At 47.1% G+C, this 21,587-nt stretch overlaps 1 protein-coding gene across 1 annotated transcript; it reads right to left on the reverse strand.

The window, feature by feature from the left end:
• Positions 1-547: 547 nt before the first annotated feature.
• Positions 548-20,930, reverse strand: LOC115204331 (transmembrane protein 47). The gene is made up of 3 exons (XM_029769824.1): positions 20,307-20,930; positions 17,720-17,860; positions 548-2,273 (listed from the first exon to the last, which is right to left on the reverse strand). The coding sequence occupies exons 1-3, from the start codon at positions 20,500-20,502 to the stop codon at positions 2,092-2,094; spliced, it is 519 nt and encodes a 172-aa protein (XP_029625684.1). The 5' UTR covers positions 20,503-20,930; the 3' UTR covers positions 548-2,091.
• Between the last annotated feature and the right edge of the window lie 657 nt (positions 20,931-21,587).

The following is a 21,587-nucleotide window of genomic DNA, read 5'->3' on the forward strand; positions in this document are numbered from 1 at the left end:
GGCCCCACTTTCATCTAGTGGATAGGAACCACTATTAGTGTCTGTGTGAAGCCCTGAGAGACCATCAATATCCTGCCAGCCAATAGCTCCAAACCTCATTACGCTCCAGCCCAGGAGTCTCATTCCCACGTCCCATTTAGCCGCAAGCAGCCACACTGGTAATGACAACTATAATTGCCCTGCTGCGGCTGTTTCGTTCTGGCCTGCGAGGCCCTTGTGTCCTGGGTCATGATAGAATGGTGCAGCCATGTAAGAGATTGCAAGTGGCTCCCTGCCATGCCCCTTCCTCCAAAGAGAGGAACTGATCATTTACATTTCTCCTCAGTGGTACATTCCTGCCATAGTTTCACTGGGTATTTCTGGGCCAGAGTTATGACTGGAACTATACTGTTCAAAGACTATGCTATGCATGTTCACATGACTTTCACTCTTCATAGTTGTGCAAATGTTCAGACTACCAAATCAACTTGCAAAGCATTTGACATAATCCAGAGCAAACGCTTAAGACTGCTGTAATAATTTGAAATAAATGAGAAGCATTTGGTCATTATTGCATATATATCAGTATTGTTTATTTTACACTACAAATGTCAGGAGGAGTTAGAAAACCAGGTATGTTTTGGGATTCACCCATTTTAAGTTCTCAGTGTTCAGAAACTGCAATTATCAAACAGCAATACATAAAATATATATCTTCCTGTGGGAGAATAGATAGCAAGATAAATGATACCATCAATACATTAACAATATTATTTGTCGTCATCACATAAAAATACACAAAAGAAAAAAAAGGAATATATGGGTCGTTCCACTAAGAGTGCCTTTTGAATCTATTTGCTATTTTAAGTAAACATTGTGCACCGATATTACATTTTAAAAGACTTATATTAAATTAATATAGACCACATGGAGAATTCTATAAATCACATTTTTTATATGAATAAAGACTTGCTAAAGAGCCCAAATTCTGTATTTTGACATGTCCCTCCATGCACCCTCTGTGACTTTTAATATTTAACCCACTTAACCCTAAAATTCTGTAAGTTTTCACCATCATTGTAAAGCCCTAGTTATGAAGTTGCTTTGGCAAAATCATTTCTGAAAATGATTTATTTAATGTGATTAGTGAATCATTTACCTCTGCCCCTCATTTTAAGGTCAAGCCTGTTACATTATCTTAACTCTCATTTTAATATGGTGAAACTATGCCTTCCTTTTGAAGGCTCTACTCCTATTGGCCATTTTCTAGTGTCTGTCGTGGAAAGTGAGGGGCTCGAGCACAACACGTCAACCCTGTTACCCATAGATAGACATACTAGAAATGTTTAAACAATTAAACATTTTTGGTGAAGCTTGCATTCAATTGCCACTCCCTGTTGGAAACAACAAGCTTCCATTCTCCAAGTCAAAACAGGATTCATGGCTGATTTAAGATTCAATTGTCAACCCTGTCACTTTATTTGGCAGCTAATAGGGACTTTTTATTGTCTTTTACATTTATTTTGAGATGGGAAAACTTTTATTAAGTTGAACATTTGCTCTTTATGACAGAATGTTAAAATGTTAAATCAAAACGTATTTTTTTCAAAAGCCACCGAATTGGTGGGATGGCCCATATACTGTAACAATCCCTTATATAAACACCTCAGCTCAGAGGGTAGGGCTCAGAGAATCTACTACCTTGTTGCTCTACGAATGGAGACTCATGGGATGTGCTGTAGAAAAGTTCATAGGTCGAGTGGCCCGTCTGTCCAAAACCATTTCTGTGATTTAACATCATGGCTGTCTGTCTGTCTGACCGTGGTGAGGGTCTCTGGCACCCCACTGGGGACAGGCAGACAGTCTCTCCACACAGCTGCTCCTCCGACTTCATCTCTCCTGCTGATCAGCCAGAGCCAGGAGCCCTCACACGCTGTCTATAAATAACAGAGATGTACTGTATGTAGGTGTCGAAGCTTGTCTATGTGGGCAGAGGAAGGATGTGTTTGTGTGGGTGTGTTGTCGCACAAGAGAGTGAATGGCAATATTTGTTTGTGTGTGTGACAGAAAGAACAAGAGAGAGATATAGAGAGTAGGAGAGAGAGAGAGGACTCAGTACATAGCGTCCTCGTACATGTCCGTCCGGAGGCAGAAGAGGATGCCTCCCCCTAGCATGAAGATGGTGCCTCCCCAGCCCAGTCCGTAGCCCCAGTTGAACTCATGGTAGGTCTGGAGGACAGTTCCATCAATAAACTTGATTGGGTAGAGGACCAGTGCACAGGCCTGAAGGACCACTGAAAGAAAGGGGGAAAAAAACAGATAACATATTTACATCTTTCTGTGAGTTAACATTTTACAGTTTAGCAATTAGACAATGTACGTATGTCTACTATCTCTGTATACTATGTGAGATGGTAAAAGGGAACATCACCAGATAGCCATCATCACTTCTGCTTGCCTGACAAGGCTCTTTGTTGTATGAATGAATGACTACCTGTGTGCAGGTAGAGAACCATTGATGCCAAGGCTCCTGATGGGAAACTGGAGCTGTGTGCGAGTCAGAGAGGACAACAGCCAGGGCCAGGAAAAGGGTGGTAGATAGATATCCCAACCCAGCCGTTACCCAGGGGGTCCATTCACACCCCTCCCCTCAGCGTCCACTACACTCTATAAACCCTGTTCCTCCTCCACGGGTCCTATCACTCTGTCTGCTCCTCCCCTCAGAGGCCCAACAGCTCCTTATTACTGTAGCCTGCAGCCAACTACCAGGCACAACACACGCACCGGGTTTATTACTGTAGCCTGCAGCCAACTACCAGGCACAACACACGCACCGGGTTTATTACTGTAGCCTGCAGCCAACTACCAGGCACAACACACCCACCGGGTTTATTACTGTAGCCTGCAGCCAACTACCAGGCACAACACACCCACCGGGTTTATTACTGTAGCCTGCAGCCAACTACCAGGCACAACACACCCACCGGGTTTATTACTGTAGCCTGCAGCCAACTACCAGGCACAACACACGCACCGGGTTTATTACTGTAGCCTGCAGCCAACTACCAGGCACAACACACCCACCGGGTTTATTACTGTAGCCTGCAGCCAACTACCAGGCACAACACACCCACCGGGTTTATTACTGTAGCCTGCAGCCAACTACCAGGCACAACACACCCACCGGGTTTATTACTGTAGCCTGCAGCCAACTACCAGGCACAACACACGCACCGGGTTTATTACTGTAGCCTGCAGCCAACTACCAGGCACAACACACGCACCGGGTTTATTACTGTAGCCTGCAGCCAACTACCAGGCACAACACACGCACCGGGTTTATTACTGTAGCCTGCAGCCAACTACCAGGCACAACACACGCACCGGGTTTATTACTGTAGCCTGCAGCCAACTACCAGGCACAACACACCCACCGGGTTTATTACTGTAGCCTGCAGCCAACTACCAGGCACAACACACCCACCGGGTTTATTACTGTAGCCTGCAGCCAACTACCAGGCACAACACACGCACCGGGTTTATTACTGTAGCCTGCAGCCAACTACCAGGCACAACACACCCACCGGGTTTATTACTGTAGCCTGCAGCCAACTACCAGGCACAACACACCCACCGGGTTTATTACTGTAGCCTGCAGCCAACTACCAGGCACAACACACGCACCGGGTTTATTACTGTAGCCTGCAGCCAACTACCAGGCACAACACACCCACCGGGTTTATTACTGTAGCCTGCAGCCAACTACCAGGCACAACACACGCACCGGGTTTATTACTGTAGCCTGCAGCCAACTACCAGGCACAACACACCCACCGGGTTTATTACTGTAGCCTGCAGCCAACTACCAGGCACAACACACCCACCGGGTTTATTACTGTAGCCTGCAGCCAACTACCAGGCACAACACACGCACCGGGTTTATTACTGTAGCCTGCAGCCAACTACCAGGCACAACACACCCACCGGGTTTATTACTGTAGCCTGCAGCCAACTACCAGGCACAACACACGCACCGGGTTTATTACTGTAGCCTGCAGCCAACTACCAGGCACAACACACGCACCGGGTTTATTACTGTAGCCTGCAGCCAACTACCAGGCACAACACACCCACCGGGTTTATTACTGTAGCCTGCAGCCAACTACCAGGCACAACACACCCACCGGGTTTATTACTGTAGCCTGCAGCCAACTACCAGGGACAACACACCCACCGGGCACAACAGACCTACCAGGCACCACCCTCTGGACAGCCCTGCGGTTGCGGGCGGTGCAGTTGCCATACCAGGCGGTGATACAGCCCGACAGGATACTCTCAATTGTGCATCTGTAAAAGTTTGTGAGGTTCTTAGGGGCCAAGCCAAATTTCTTCAGCCTCCTGAGGTTGAAGAGGCCTTCTTCACCACACTGTCTGTGCGGGTGGACCCTTTCGGTTTGTCAGCGATGTGTATGCCGAGGAACTTGAAGCTTTCCACTTTCTCCACTGCGGTCCTGTTGATGTGGATAAGGGCGTGCTCCCTCTGCTTTTTCCTGAAGTCCATGATTAGCCCCTTTGTTTTGTTGCCGTTGAGGCAGAGGTTATTTTCCTGGCACCACTCCGCCAGGATCCTCACCTCCCCCCTGTAGGCTGTCTTGCCATTGTTGATAATCAGGCCTACTATGGTTGTGTTGTCTGCAAACTTGATGATTGAGTTGGAGGTGTGCGTGGCCACGCAGTCATGGGTGAACAGGGAGTACAGGAGGGGGCTAAGCACTCAACCTTGTTGAGGATCAGTGAAGTGGAGGTATTGTTTCCTACCTTCACCACATGGGGCGGCTATTCAGGAAGTCCAGGACCCCAGATGCGCAGGGCGGGGTTCAGACCCAGGGCCCCGATCTTGATGATGAGCTTGGAGGGTATTATGGTGTTGAAGGCTGAGCTATAATCAATGATCAGCATTCTTACATAAGTATTCCTCTTATCCAGATGGGATAGGGCAGTGTCCAGTGCAATGGCGATTGCATTGTATGTGGATCTATTGGGGCGGTAAGTAAATTGAAGTGGGTCTCGGGTGTCAGGTAAGGTAGAGGTGATATGATTTTTAACTAGCCTGTCAAAGCACTTCATGACAGAAGTGAGTGCTATGGGGTGATTGTCATTTAGTTCAGTTACCTTTGCTTTCTTAGGTACAAGAACAATTGTGGACATCTTGAAGCAAGGGGGACAGCAGACTGGGATAGGGTGAAATTGAATATGTCCGTAACCACTCCAGCCAAATGGTCAGCGCATGCTCTGAGGACGCGGATAGGGATGCCGTCTGGGCCGGCAGCCATGTGAGGGTTAACACGCTTAAAATGTCTTACGTCGGCCATGGAGATCGAGAGCCAACAGTCCTTGGGAGGGGGCTGCGTCGATGGCACTGTGCGATTGCCTTACGGAGGGAATAACTACACGGTTTGTATTCATCCATATTCCCGGTCACCTTGCCATGGTTAAATACGGTGGTTTGCGCTTTCAGTTTAGCGCAAATGCTGCCATCTATCCACGGTGTTTGGGTAGGTTTTAATAGTCACAGTGGGAACAACATCCTCTATACACTTCCTGATGAACTCAGTCACCGTGTCTGTGTATACGTCAATGTTATTCTCAGAGGCTACCCGGAACATATTCCAGTCCACGTGATCAAAACAATCTTGAAGCATGGATTCCGATTGGTCAGATGAGCATTGAATAGACCTTAGCACGGGTACTTCCTGTTTGAGTTTCTGCCTATAGGAAGGGAGGAGCAAAATGGAGTTGTGATCTGATTTGCCGAAGAGAGGGCGGGGGAGGGGCTTGTAGGCATATGTGAAGAGAGAATAGCAGTGGTCAAGTGTTTTCCCAGCGTGAGAACTAAAGTCAATGTGTTGATAGAACTTCGGTAACATTTTCCTCAAATTTGCTTTGTTAAAATCCCCAGCTACAATAAAATGCGGCCTCAGAATATGTGGTTTCCAGTTTGCACAAAGTCCAGTGTAGTTCCATGAGGGTCGTCATGGTATCGGCTTGAGGGGGAATATACACAGCTGTGACTATAACTGAGAGAATTCTCTGGGGAGGTAATACGATCGACATTTGATTGTGAGGTTTCTGTACGTTATCACAATCACACCATGAGTGGATAATCATGAAACATACACCACCGCCCTACCAGGCACAACACACCCACCAGACTCATTACTGCAGCACAACACGCTGGCCCATACTTCACCACACAGTAAACAAACAACATCCTGTATCCAATCTCTAGTTCTCTTGTAACGTTCTAATGCATCCTCCTTCAGTTGACTCTGAGCAGTACTCTACCATATGTTATACTCTATGGTTGTGGCATAACATTCTTGGGCTTTATTGACCACAGCCTAAATATAGGCTCATTGGCCCGTATTCACAAAGCAACTCAGGTGAGTGCTGATCTAGGATCAGTTTGCCTTTCAGGTCAAAATAAATAGGTTTATATGGACAGCAGGCACCTGATCCTAGATCCGAACTCCTACTCTCAGACGCTTTATGAATACAGGCCATTGTATTAAACAATTCTGGTCCAGTATTTTACACGCTGTACTGAAGTATTTAGGTAAAGGCCTACAGATACTGGATCTTAATTTGACCAGCATTGTCGTAGCAAAATAATCCTACAGCATAATAGTCCATAATGTTGCTCGATCGGTGGTTATGCTATTAGCTGGAAAAATGAGGCTACATGAAAAGTGCAATAGGCTCACCTTAAAACTATCAGCAAAAAAAAGAGATCAAATTACACTGAACAAAAATATAAATGCCAATATGCAACAATTATGTTACCGCTCATATAACGAAATTAGTCAATTGAAATAAATTAATTAGGCCATAATCTATGGATTTCACATGACTGGGACTACAGATATGCATCTGTTGGTCAAAGATACCTTAAAAAAAAGGTATGGGTGTGGATCAGAAGACCAGTCAGTTTCTGGTGTGACCACCATTTGCCTCATGCAGCGCGACATCTCCTTCACATAGAGTTGATCAGGATGTTGATTGTGACCTGTTGAATGTTGTCCCACTCCTCTTCAATGGCAGTGCGAAATTGCTAGATATTGGCAGGAACTGGAACACGCTGAGCATCCCAAACATGCTCAATGGGTGACATGTCTGGTGAGTACGCAGGCCAGGAAAGAACTGGGGCATTTTTTGTTTCCAGGAATTGTGTACAGATCCTTGTGACATGGGGCCGTGCATTCTCATGCTGAAACGGTGATGGCGGAATATGAATGGCACGACAATGGGCCTTAGGATCTCGTCCCGGTATATCTGTGCATTCAAATTGCCTTCGATAAAATACAATTGTGATCATTGTCAGTAGCTTATGCCTGCCCATACCATAACCCCACCGCCACCACGGGGCACTCTGTTCACAACACTGACATCAGCAAACTGCTCGCCCACACGGCGCCACACACGCTGTCTGCCATCTGACCGGTATAGCTGAAACCAGGATTAATCTGTGAAGATCACACTTCTCCAGCATGCCAGTGGCCATTGAAGGTGAGCATTTGCCCACTGAAGTCGGTTACGACGAACTGCAGTCAGGTCAAAACCCTGGTGAGGACGACGAGTACTCAGATGAGCTTCCCTGTGACGGATTCTGACAGTTTGTGCAGAAATCCTTTGGTTGTGTAAACCCACAGTTTCATCAGGTGTCCGATAAGCTGGTCTCAGACGATACCGCAGGTGAAGAAGCCAGATGTGGAGGTCCTGGGTTGGCATGGTTACACGTGGTCAGTGGTTGTGAGGCCGGTTGGACATACTGCCAAATTCTCTAAAAAGACGTTGGAGGCGGTTTATGGTAGAGAAATGAACATTCAATTGTCTGGCAACAGTTTGGTGGACATTCCTGCAGTCAGTATCCCAATAACACACTCCCTCAAAACCTGAGACAACTTGTGCCATTGTGTTTTATGACCATGGTGTTTAATCAGCTTCTTGATATGTCACACCTGTCAGGTGGATGGATTATCTTGGCAAAGTAGAAATGCTCACTAACAGGGAGGTAAAGTGCCTAAGTGATTTTTGTGCCTATGGAAAAATGTTGTGATCTTTTATTTCAGCTGATGAAACATGGGACCAACACGAATATATTTTTGTTCAGTGTAAGATCTGACACCTGTACTATAACTGGCTCTATGTAGGCATAATACTGTCATATGATCCTGAACTTCCAGAGAAAAGTCAAATGTTCCACCAGTGTTTAAAGTTGTGTTCCACTGGACTGTATTGAGTCTGTAGTGGCAGAGTAAAGAACACTGTTAAAGCTCCCAATTCACCGCTTCATCGACAACGTTTGACCTGACGAACATCCGATTCGGATGGAAACGTTGTCAATAAAGTGGGGAATTGGGAGCTTTAACAGTGTGCAGGCCTTCTTGTTCTTTACTAGTGTTCTTTATTGGCCTATGTTTTTAAGGATGTGCGTATGCCCACAAACCTTTCTATAGACTGTAGCGGCAGAGGTCATAATAGAAAACCTGATGTCACACTGAAATATCCCTATAGCGACAGAACTTTCATTATGGACATCATGTGTTAACATTGTTCGGTGCAACTTGCAGAGCAGGAGAGGTTTAACACAGTAGTTGTGACGACCCTCCCACTCCGTCTGCCGTATTCTCTCTCTTTGCTTTTGTTTCCTTATTAGGATACCGGTGGGCGGAGCCACAGGGGAAACACCTGGGCCCGGGTGTGTCCCAGGATAAAGGGCCCTCTTCCACATTCACTGGACAGACTCTCTCCATGCAGACACACTATGTTTATTTGTATATAGGTTACCTTAGTTAATAAATATATATTTTGTTATTCCTTGTCTCCACGTTGTCTCCCTTTTGTTACGAACTTTGAGCCGGTTCGTGACACAGTTGTCAGGTTGTTATAAGGCTCAGTGAGTGTTCTGTACATCCTGTGGAATAGTCACCAGTGTTAGCCGATTGAACTTTGATCTAATACCGCTACAACTGTTAAAGTTATGAATCACTTTGGCTCCCTTTGGTCACATTGTGTAAACTCATCCCTCACATCACATTCCTCACATTCTGAGTCAACACATTCTTAATACATCCTTTTAAGAGCAGGAAGCTGTCATTGCATGTGTGTTCTTCCTACTTTTAGAGTCAAACGGTAGGGTGCCTAGTTAAGAGAGAGAAATACCACACTGTGGGCCCTCTAGACATTTTAACTACTGTTCCGTGTGTGTGTGTGTATACATGTGAGTACGTGTGAGTACTGGACTCAGAGCGAGGACATTGTGTAATTTACTGAGACCACCTATTTCCTTCCTGCTGTACAAGGCGACGGGGTCTGGAGGAGAGGAGATGGAGAGGGGGGTAGGCTGAGACATAAGCCAAGGAACGTGACTCTGAGGGAGGCCAGACTGAAGCGGCTGCGTTGGGGCTGTACCTCTGGCCAGCAGTTAGGCACAACACTTGACTCCAAGCCTTTCTCTGACTAGGGGAAAGGCTGGGAAATGTACCACTCTCTCTCTCTCCCATGACTGAGGGCTCTCTCCCTCTCCCTCTCATGACTGAGGGCTCTCTCCCTCTCCCCCTCTCCCTCCCATGACTGCTGGCTCTCTCCTTCTCCCCCCCTCCCTCCCATGACTGAGGGCTCTCTCCCTCCCATGACTGAGGGCTCTCTCCCTCTCCCTCTCCCCCTCTCATGACTGCTGGCTCTCTCCTTCTCCCCCCCTCCATCCCGTGACTGAGGGCTCTCTCCACCTCCATCTCGTGACTGAGGGCTCTCTCCCCCTCCATCCCGTGACTGAGGGCTCTCCCCCCCTCCATCCCATGACTGAGGGCTCTCTCCCCCTCGCCCCTCCATCCCATGACTGAGGGCTCTCTCCCCCTCAATCCCGTGACTGAGGGCTCTCTAACCCCCCATTCCCGTGACTGAGGGCTCTCTCCCCCTCCATCCTGTGACTGAGGGCTCTCTCCCCCTCCATCCCGTGACTGAGGGCTCTCTCCCCCCTCCATCCCGTGACTGAGGGCTCTCTCCTCCATCCCGTGACTGAGGGCTCTCTCCCCCTCCATCCTGTGACTGAGGGCTCTCTCCCCCTCCCCCCCTCCACCCTGTGACTGAGGGCTCTCTCCCCCTCCCCCCCTCCACCCTGTGACTAAGGGCTCTCTCCCCCTCCATCCCGTGACTGAGGGCTCTCTCCCCCTCCATTCCGTGACTGGGGGCTCTCTCCCCCTCCATCCCGTGACTGAGGGCTCTCTCCCCCCTCCAGCCCGTGACTGAGGGCTCTCTTCCCCCTCCAGCCCGTGACTGAGGGCTCTCTTCCCCCTCCATCCCGTGACTGAGGGCTCTCTTCCCCTCCATCCCGTGACTGAGGGCTCTCTTCCCCTCCATCCCGTGACTGAGGGCTCTCTTCCCCTCCATCCCGTGACTGAGGGCTCTCTTCCCCTCCATCCCGTGACTGAGGGCTCTCTTCCCCTCCATCCTGTGACTGAGGGCTCTCTCCCCCTCCATCCTGTGACTAAGGGCTCTCTTCCTCTCCATCCTGTGACTAAGGGCTCTCTTCCCCTCCTTCTCCCCCCTCCCTCCACCTCTCTCCTGTGACTGGGGGCTTTCCTGCCATAAGGAGACCTTTATCCTGACCAGGCCTGAAAGCACTGCCTCTTACTCATTTCTCAGCAAATGACAAACAGCGAAAGCCTCAGACATATCTACCCACTACATACTGTTCCTACAGTACTGCAGGCGTTCATGCTGTTTAGGTTTTTCCAAGAGTGAACTTAAGTAACCGGGTGATGGAACCAATGGTTGGCTGTATCCATCCTTACACCTGTCCCCCAATGGACTTGCAGAACACTTCCCAAACACAACACTTCCCACACACAACACTTCCCAAACACAACACTTCCCAAACACAACACTTCCCAAACACAACACTTCCCAAACACAACACTTCCCAAACACAACACTTAGAAAAGATATGTGTTGAGGCCTAAGAGAAAGTGCAGGGAGTGGGAGTAAGAGTATTTGTTAGCATTCGACATAAATGGCATAGCAGGATGCATGTCTGTTATATAAACAAGTTTTATATTGGGGAAAGTTGTACTGAGCACCACCCAAGTAAGGCTGTGGTCTCTGCTTCATCATTGTTTTCAAACCACAAGATGTACTGACTGCACTGTACACCGCTCTAATCCTGACATCACATACACAAACATAAAACACACAGACACGCACGAACACACCTTTTGTTTTTCATTATTAGAACAAACAACAAAAACAATGTCTGTTTAATATTGCTTTCTTATATTTTAACCTTTATTTAACTAGGCAAGTCAGCTAAGAACAAATTCTTACTTTACAATGAAGGCCTACCCCGGCCAAACCCGGACGACGCTAGGTCAATTGTGCGCCGCCCTATTGGACTCGCAATCATGGCCGGTTGTGATACAGCCTGGAATTGAACCAGGGTCTGTAGTGATGCCTCTAGCACAGAGATGCAGTGCCTTAGACCACTCGGGAGCCCTGGTCTACTATGCTTGTCCCCTCTGTGAATGTTTTATATGGTGATGTATTGGTTTTAATATGCAGCTGTTAATTTGCAACAGTACAGTTCACACAAGACAAACACAAAGTATTGTGAAATTCATTTTTTGAAGAATGACTTTATGAGTTCAGCGCTCCTCTGCACTGTCATTCCAGGACAATTTACTGTGTTTCACTGAGCCTGAAAAGGAAAAGGACCAGAGCAGACAGAAAGAGTGAGTGAGTGAGTGAGCACAGACAAAGCAGAGAGAGAGAGAGTAGACAAAGCAGAGAGAGAGACAGTAGACAAAGCAGAGAGAGAGAGAGAGAGAGAGAGCAGACAAAGCAGAGGAGAGAGAGAGAGAGAGAGAGAGCAGAGAAAGCAGAGAGAGAGAGAGAGAGAGAGAGAGAGTAGACAAAGCAGAGAGAGAGAGAGAGAAAGAGAGAGCAGACAAAGGAGAGAGAGAGAGAGAGAGAGAGTAGACAAAGCAGAGAGAGAGAGAGAGAGAGAGAGAGAGAGAGAGAGAGTAGACAAAGCAGAGAGAGAGAGAGAGAGAGAGAGAGAGAGAGAGAGAGAGTAGACAAAGCAGAGAGAGAGACAGTAGACAAAGCAGAGAGAGAGAGAGAGAGAGAGAGCAGACAAAGGAGAGAGAGAGAGAGAGAGAGAGAGAGAGAGAGAGAGAGTAGACAAAGCAGAGAGAGAGAGAGAGAGAGAGAAAGAGAGAGCAGACAAAGCAGAGAGAGAGAGAGAGAGAGAGAGAGAGAGCGAGAGAGTAGACAAAGCAGAGAGAGAGAGAGAGAGAGAGAGAGAGAGAGAGAGAAGACAAAGCAGAGAGGGAGAGAGAGAGAGAGAGAGTAGACAAAGCAGAGAGCTATGGGGAGGGAATACATTCCTCTCTTCATTGGTAACTGTGCAAATTCTGTGGCTGCTTTTTCTTGGCACACAGCAGCCTGCTTTCTGGGTCTCACAACAGCTCCCTCACCACAGAAAGAGTTAGCTCAAACCCAACTCTCTTATCGCCCCCACCCTCTCCTTCTCCACACTTTACTATTTAGTCTTTTATTAGGATCCACATCTTCCTGTCCTGAGGTCCAAACAGAGATATAATGTTTTATCAAACAAAACACTGTGCATTATATAAATATATATTTCTCCATCACAGTATTACAATACTACATTACTAAGAATAGTGTGTGGATGGTCCCGTGTGGCTCAGTTGGTAGAGCGTGGTGTTTGCAACGCCAGGGTTGTGGGTTCGATTCCCACGGGGGACCAGTATGGGAAAAACAAAAAAAACAAAAATGTTATGAAATGTATGCACTCTGGATAAGAGCGTCTGCTAAATGACTAAAATGTCATGATGTGTGTAGAGTGCATGTTTTAGTGTGTGTGTGTGTGTGTGTGTAGAGTGCATGTTTTAGAGTGTGTGTGAGTGTGTAGAGTGCATGTTTTAGAGTGTGTGTGTGTAGAGTGCATGTTTTAGAGTGTGTGTGAGTGTGTAGAGTGCATGTTTTAGAGTGTGTGTGTGTGTGTGTGTGTGTGTGTGTGTATGTGTGTGTGTGTAGAGTGCATGTTTTAGAGTGTGTGGGTGTTTGTAGAGGGCATGTTTTAGAGTGTGTGTGTGTGTGTGTGTGTGTGTAGAGTGCATGTTTTAGAGTGTGTGTGTGTGTGTGTGTGTGTGTGTGTAGAGTGCATGTTTTAGAGTGTGTGTGTGTGTGTGTGTAGAGTGCATGTTTTAGAGTGTGTGTGAGTGTGTGTAGAGTGCATGTTTTAGAGTGTGTGGGAGTGTGTAGAGTGCATGTTTTAGAGTGTGTGGGTGTGTATAGAGTGCATGTTTTAGAGTGTGTGTGTATGTGTGTGTGTGTAGAGTGCATGTTTTAGAGTGTGTGGGTGTTTGTAGAGTGCATGTTTTAGAGTGTGTGTGTGTGTGTGTGTGTGTGTGTAGAGTGCATGTTTTAGAGTGTGTGTGTGTGTGTGTGTGTGTAGAGTGCATGTTTTAGAGTGTGTGTGTGTGTGTGTGTGTGTGTAGAGTGCATGTTTTAGAGTGTGTGTGTAGAGCGCATGTTTTAGAGTGTGTGTGTGTGTGTAGAGTGCATGTTTTAGAGTGTGTGTGTGTGTGTGTGTGTGTAGAGTGCATGTTTTAGAGTGTGTGTGTGTGTAGAGTGCATGTTTTAGAGTTTGTGTGTGTGTAGAGTGCATGTTTTAGAGTTTGTGTGTGTGTGTGTGTGTGTGTGTGTGTGTGTGTGTGTGTGTGTGTGTAGAGTGCATGTTTTAGAGTGTGTGAGTCCCTATTGTGCCATGAGGTGTTTTATCGCTTTTTTGATCCGATTTGACTCCTAGCTGGAGTTACCTAAGGTGGAAGAGAGTTCCATCCTGGCTCTATATAGTACTGTGCATTTCCTAGCCACTGTTCTGGACTTGGAGACTTTTAAAAAGACCTCTGGTGGCATGTCTTGTGGGGTACGTATGAGTGTCTGAGCTGTGTGCTAATCAATTAAACAGACAGATTGGTACTTTTAACACATCACAACCTCACCCTCACATTCAGTCTCAGTCAGTGTCTATTTAGCTTTGTGCAAAAAACTTGACCATTTTCTCAAATGGTAATTATGTGTCTATGTAGACCAAATGTGGTGTGAAGGGAAAATAAAGGTAACTGCCAAAATAAAGGAAACACCAACATAAAGCGTCTTAATAGGGCGTTGGGTCACCGTGAGCCGCCAGAACAGCTTCAATACGCTTTGCCATAGACCTGGATATGCTCCATGCCATAGACCTGGCTATACTCCTTGCCGTAGACCTGGCTATGCTCCATGTCGTAGACCTGGCTATGCTCCATGTCGTAGACCTGGCTATGCTCCTTGCCGTAGACCTGGCTATGCTCCATGCCGTAGACCTGGCTATGCTCCTTGCCGTAGACCTGGCTATGCTCCATGCCGTAGACCTGGCTATGCTCCATGCCGTAGACCTGGCTATGCTCCATGCCGTAGACCTGGCTATGCTCCATGCCGTAGACTATGCTCCATGTCATAGACCTGGCTATGCTCCCTGCCGTAGACCTGGCTATGCTCCATGTCGTAGACCTGGCTATGCTCCATGCCGTAGACCTGGCTATGCTCCATGCCGTAGACCTGGCTATGCTCCATGTCGTAGACCTGGCTATGCTCCATGTCGTAGACCTGGCTATGCTCCATGCCATAGACTATGCTCCATGTCATAGACCTGGCTATGCTCCCTGCCGTAGACCTGGCTATGCTCCATGTCGTAGACCTGGCTATGCTCCATGCCATAGACTATGCTCCATGTCATAGACCTGGCTATGCTCCCTGCCGTAGACCTGGCTATGCTCCATGTCGTAGACCTGGCTATGCTCCTTGCCGTAGACCTGGCTATGCTCCATGCCGTAGACCTGGCTATGCTCCATGCCGTAGACCTGGCTATGCTCCATGCCGTAGACCTGGCTATGCTCCATGCCGTAGACCTGGCTATGCTCCATGCCATAGACTATGCTCCATGTCATAGACCTGGCTATGCTCCCTGCCGTAGACCTGGCTATGCTCCATGTCGTAGACCTGGCTATGCTCCATGCCGTAGACCTGGCTATGCTCCATGCCGTAGACCTGGCTATGCTCCATGTCGTAGACCTGGCTATGCTCCATGTCGTAGACCTGGCTATGCTCCATGCCATAGACTATGCTCCATGTCATAGACCTGGCTATGCTCCCTGCCGTAGACCTGGCTATGCTCCATGTCGTAGACCTGGCTATGCTCCATGCCGTAGACCTGGCTATGCTCCATGCCGTAGACCTGGCTATGCTCCCTGCCGTAGACCTGGCTATGCTCCATGTCGTAGACCTGGCTATGCTCCATGTCGTAGACCTGGCTATGCTCCATGCCGTAGACCTGGCTATGCTCCATGTCGTAGACCTGGCTATGCTCCATGTCGTAGACCTGGCTATGCTCCATGTCGTAGACCTGGCTATGCTCCATGCCATAGACTATGCTCCATGTCATAGACCTGGCTATGCTCCCTGCCGTAGACCTGGCTATGCTCCATGTCGTAGACCTGGCTATGCTCCATGCCGTAGACCTGGCTATGCTCCATGCCGTAGACCTGGCTATGCTCCATGCCGTAGACCTGGCTATGCTCCATGTCGTAGACCTGGCTATGCTCCATGTCGTAGACCTGGCTATGCTCCATGTCGTAGACCTGGCTATGCTCCATGTCGTAGACCTGGCTATGCTCCATGCCATAGACCTGGCTATGCTCCATGCCATAGACCTGGCTATGCTCCATGCCATAGACCTGGCTATGCTCCATGCCATAGACCTGGCTATGCTCCATGCCATAGACCTGGCTATGCTCCATGCCATAGACCTGGCTATGCTCCATGCCATAGACCTGGCTATGCTCCATGTCATAGACCTGGCTATGCTCCCTGCCATAGACCTGGCTATGCTCCATGCCATAGACCTGGCTATGCTCCATGCCATAGACCTGGCTATGCTCCATGCCATAGACCTGGCTATGCTCCATGCCATAGGCCTGGCTATGCTCCATGCCGTAGACCTGGCTATGCTCCCTGCCATAGACCTGACTATGCTCCATGTCATAGACCTGGCTATGCTCCATGCCGTAGACCTGGCTATGCTCCCTGCCATAGACCTGGCTATGCTCCATGTCATAGACCTGGCTATGCTCCATGTCGTAGACCTGGCTATGCTCCATGCCGTAGACCTGGCTATGCTCCATGCCGTAGACCTGGCTATGCTCCCTGCCATAGACCTGGCTATGCTCCATGTCATAGACCTGGCTATGCTCCATGTCATAGGCTGTAGGCTTGTTCATTTATCCGACAAGATATGTTTATGTCCAATGCCATTATTTTATATTATATGATTTTATAGTAAGAAGAATAGAATTGAACTTAACTGAATGAAATAGAAGTTATATTTTTCCCATTCTGGCGCGAGTGCAAATATGAAGTGGATATGTGGAGCGTAAAAGTGATCATTTGAAACAGGTCCAATATGCTTGATTTTTGAGTTATTTGGCAACTTTAGTTGTGAATGATAGAAACCTTAGAATATCTTACAAATCAAAATGTATATGGGCTGCATGACGGGACTATAGGCTATTGATGATTTGAGAAAGTCGCAAAGAAATGCTTGCTCTCTGTTCCTTGCCTCAGGCTGCACATGCTGTGTCCCCTCTCATCAAGTGATCATATTTTCACCCATCAGACTATTCTCTCATCTTTACTAATATGTAACATTTGTTTCCATTTAGAATGGCCCATTTGGGAACAGGAACAGGGGAAAATCCATGTTATCTCTATCCACTCGAATAAATCAAATCAAACCTTATTTGTCACAGATAGTAAACATCAAGTAACAGCAGTGTAAAAATGGGTGGTGGGGGGGTCAATGTAAATAGTCCGGTGGCCATTTCATTTATTGTTTAGCAGAGATGCGAGTGCCAGTTTCATAATAGCGCTTGATGGTTTTTGAGACTGCACTTGAAGAAACTTTCAAAGTTCTTAGAAATGTTCTGCATTAACTGACCTTCATGTCTTAAAGTAATGGAGTGACGTTTCTCTTTGCTTATTTGAGTTGTTCTTGCCATAATATGGACTTGGTATTTTACCAAATAGGGCTATCTTCCGTATACCACCTTGTCACAACACAACTGATTGGCTCAAACACATTAAGAAGGAAAGAAATTCCACAAATTAACTTTTAACAAGGCACACCTGTTAATTGAAATGCATTCCAGGTGACTACCTCATGATGTTGGTTGAGAGAATGCCAAGAGTGTGCAAAGCTGTCATTAAGGCAAAGCGTGGCTACTTTGAAGAATCTCAAATATGAAATATATTTTGATTTGTTTAACACATTCCATATGTGTTATGTCATAGTTTTAATGTCTTCAGTATTATTCTACAATGTAGAAAATAGTAAAAAATAAAGAAAAACCCTGGAATAAGTAGGTGTGTCCAAACTTTTGACTGGTACTTTACATATATTAAAAACATCATATTTTTTGCAGTGGTGGCAAGAATTTAACAGCGGTTGGCCACTGCCCCTAAATGAATATAGGGGAAACATTAGAGATGTAAGTGATGGTGTTGTGGATTATTGTAGAGTGTTGTACAGTATGTCCATGTATGGTGTTTATGTTGGATGTACCTGCAGTAAACAGGAACACGGCCACCATGCGGTAGTGCCGTCTGTGTGTCCCCCGGCACAGGGAGATGAGGGCCACCAGGAAGGTCACCAGAGTCACCGCAGCACCGGCCAGCAGCAGCACCAGAGTGGCGATCTGCCAGTCTGCAGGAGGAGGAGACATGTTACAGACAACCACCGCCATCCATTCACAGGGTACTCGACTAGTCACTCACTGAAATCAGACTATGGTGGAGTTGAATGGATCCCCCATTAACTCTGATCAGTGATGACAGACAAGCAGGAAACAAATAACCTACTGCTCGTTACAACGCAAAACACGTGTGTGTTTGTGTTCAAGAAAGATCTAAAAATTCCCCAACACACACAGCTCTCCCTCTTCAGTGTTAGCAGACAGTGAACAGGGAGCTTAACCCACACAGCTACTTCAAACATGCTCACTTGACTATGTGCCAAAAAGGTTCTCCCATATCCTCCATCCCATCTGCCACTGCCTCTCCTCTGTCCAGGTTCTGGCTGTGCAGAAAGTGCTGAGGTCACAAGTGCTCCAAAATCCAGCTGACTGTTCAGTTCTCCCTCAGGTCTGTTGCGTCTCGGTTGGCTGGCTCATCTCAGAGAACAGAGAGAAGCTCCACTGGAGGCAGCTAATGGGCTCCGTCTGTCCTCTGTCCTGTCTCTCTGCCCCCCCAGGCCATTTACTCCTTTGTCTCCTGTAATGTTAACCCCACAACCCTGATGCCCTTGTCCTAATGAGCTCCACCAGGCAGGCGTTCTCTCTCACTGCCCCAGGGACAAGCTTATCTCTCAGAGCCCACCTCACATTCACCCCCCCCCCCCCCCCCACACATTCCACCACAACAACAGAGGGGAGGAGATCAGAATGCCCCCTCTGCTCCACCTCATCAAGCTGTGTGAGATGAGAGGCCTCGTCCTCATTTTACCCCTACTCAAACGAGCTGGACTTAGAACCAACCACAACACCAGGATGGACCAGAGGAACAATACAGAGACCATTCCATTGACGACACCGTCTGTCCAGACAAACCTCTGAGGTGGGGGTAGCAGGAGGCTCTGGCAGGAGAATGACAGGTGTTTTTCTGACAGAGACGGACCATTAAGCTGGGTTGGGAGAGGGAGGGTGTCACTGGCTGGGCACAGATCTGAGAGAAAGGATCCTACCAGAGGAGACAGCCAGGGTTAACCTGCCTCGCCTGAGCACAGCACCCATCTGGTGTCTGTCTCAGTCTCCACTGCCTGCCAGCCTCTCTGCTCTGTGCTAGAGTCATAAAGCTGGCTGCAGTGGCAGTAGTGTCATCACTAATGCTCTCCCTGCAGGTAAAACAAACAGCACATTCTACTCTGCTTGGAGGTTCAGCCAAACAGCTACTGAGATACTGAGAAGCAGTAGGGGAGAAGGAAGAAACTCTTGTTAGGAACGAGCATGGGATATTGAAAGAGACCAACGATAGGTTTCAGTAGTGCAATATGATAACATGTTGTTTCCATAAATAGATAGAATACATTCTCATCAAACATATTTTTATGTGTCTTAAACCCTGTAGGAATGTGTGAGAACTCTGTCTCCTTAAAACAAACTGTGAAATCTATCTATGATAATGCTTTCAGTCCATAACCAAGGACCCTCAATCCCCATCCCCCATTCAAAGAGAGTGAGGGGGACAGAGACATTCCCAAAAAGAGAGTGTCCCACACCAGTGGAACGCAACAATAGGTGGAACACACCCACCTGCATTCACGAAGTTACAAAGGCCAGTGGAGCACACAGATGGCACATCACGTCATAGGGACAACTCTCAGCTGAGAAAGAAAACTTAAAAGTGCAAGATCAAAAAGCCGTGAGGACACGAAAAGAGAACCGATAGGCCTAAACAGCTACTTGTATCTCGAGAATTACTCACATAGGTGGCGAATCTCCGCTATACTGGCGCGCTCTGACTGACAGGGCAGAGAGCAAAATATTACCAATGGCCTGGAACGCAAATGTTACAGTAGACACGCATATGTGGAGCCGGACAGAGAGCGATTACAGTGCATTAACAATGGTCCATTGTTTGATCTCTTCATCCATGATGTACATAGAAATTCACCGTAAATTCCAGACATTTCTCTCACTATAATCAGATTGATTCACGCATTGTTCTTCTATCCAGTCTGTTAATGTGTGTAGACTAAACATTGTATAGCCTATGTTAGAACTTTGATAAAGAGAAACAACTGAAAAAAAGACTGGGTCTCAGTGGGCTTTTCCTGGTCAAATAAAAGGTTAAATACATAAACTGCACCAGAACCCCAGTTTCCATGCCACAGCATGAAGGCAGGCTTTATAGCCAGGCTTTATAGCCAGGTTCTATAACGTGTGTTACAACAGGCCAATATCACAATGTTTGGGTTCATATAGTCCCAAGTCATGCTATGCCAACAAAGGCCTACTTCCCCATTCTTTTGGGAGTCAAAGGATTATAACTAATTGTGGGGACCCCTTTTCATCTGGACAGAAAACCACTTGAAAGGCGTGATTTACATCAAGATACAGAATCATTTTAGGAAAAAAACGTGAATCGCTTCTTACCAGATGTGAGGGTGGAAAGGCATCTCCAGCCAGCCTCTGTTTCAGTACATGATTCCCATAGCGACAAAGAAAAACGCTCTGCCGTTACCCAGGCGGGGCTCAATAACGCTACGATGTCCAGACACAATGCCAGAAATACACAAAGTAAAGCAATCAACTTGAACGGTCGGAAAACGTACACTTCATTTATAGACATTTTGTCATATTAAGTTGACTTGGATCCACGCGTGTTGAAATTGAGGAGAAAAGAAAAGCTGCGACAGGGTCCTCAACACGATCAGATCCGAAAGTTCAGAATTGACTACAGCAAGTTGTGGTGCAACCTCTCATAAAGTCCTCTCCTCCTCGCGTCTGTCTGTGCGGACAATGCGCTTCACTCAGACCCCGTGCGCCCCCATCTGGACAACTGATATGGCAGCTGGCACAGTCACTGCGGAACTAATTTCACTACTACAGTTGAGATAAGGATGGAAATATACGAGCCATCAATGTAAGAATGATTACAGACGGAGTAGTCTCCCGTGGGCAGATTATGCGTGTAGCTGACCAAATTAAGCGAGATGTTACTTCTGGGTTAACCGAGATTACAGACGGAGGCGCTTTGGATATCATGGACTGGAAACCAAATCCCAAATTCCTCCCCACGTTGGACCATCCTGCCAGTCATTGGTCGCCTAACACCTCTAACAAGGTCACGTGACCGTCCCATAACGACCACCTGGTCAGAGGCTGGACCTCAAATCTATATGCGGTCCAAACACTTAAAAGACACACCCTATCCCCTCAGCCCTCAAATTTAGTGGACACTTCTGATGATGTAACATGACGTCTGACGAGTATACACTTGCAGGGGATGGGAGGAAAGAATGACTTTTAAAATGGACCACCCTTGGCCGGAAATTCGTCACCATGATTGTTTTTTCCGCCACCGGTAGCTTGTGGGTGCTTTATATGCGCTTCAGTCAATAATGAATGCATGTCTACTTATATGAAATATATAAAAGTTGAATATACGCCTACTGTATGATAGCTAGAAAATTAATTAGCTAACGTCCTTTATTTAAAAGGGGAGATCAAGCTGATACTAACTATTATAGACCTATTTCTATTTTGCCCTGTTTATCAAAAGTGTTGGAAAAAACCTGCTGCCAAACTAACCCTGATTCAGATGACCATCCTACCCATGCTAGACTACAGAGATGTAATTTATAGATCGACAGGTTAGGGTGCTCTCGAGCGGCTAGATATTCTTTACCATTTGGCCATCAGATTTGCCACGGA

This window comes from Salmo trutta, chromosome 12 (assembly GCF_901001165.1).
Source record: "Salmo trutta chromosome 12, fSalTru1.1, whole genome shotgun sequence".
Lineage (NCBI taxonomy): Eukaryota > Metazoa > Chordata > Actinopteri > Salmoniformes > Salmonidae > Salmo > Salmo trutta.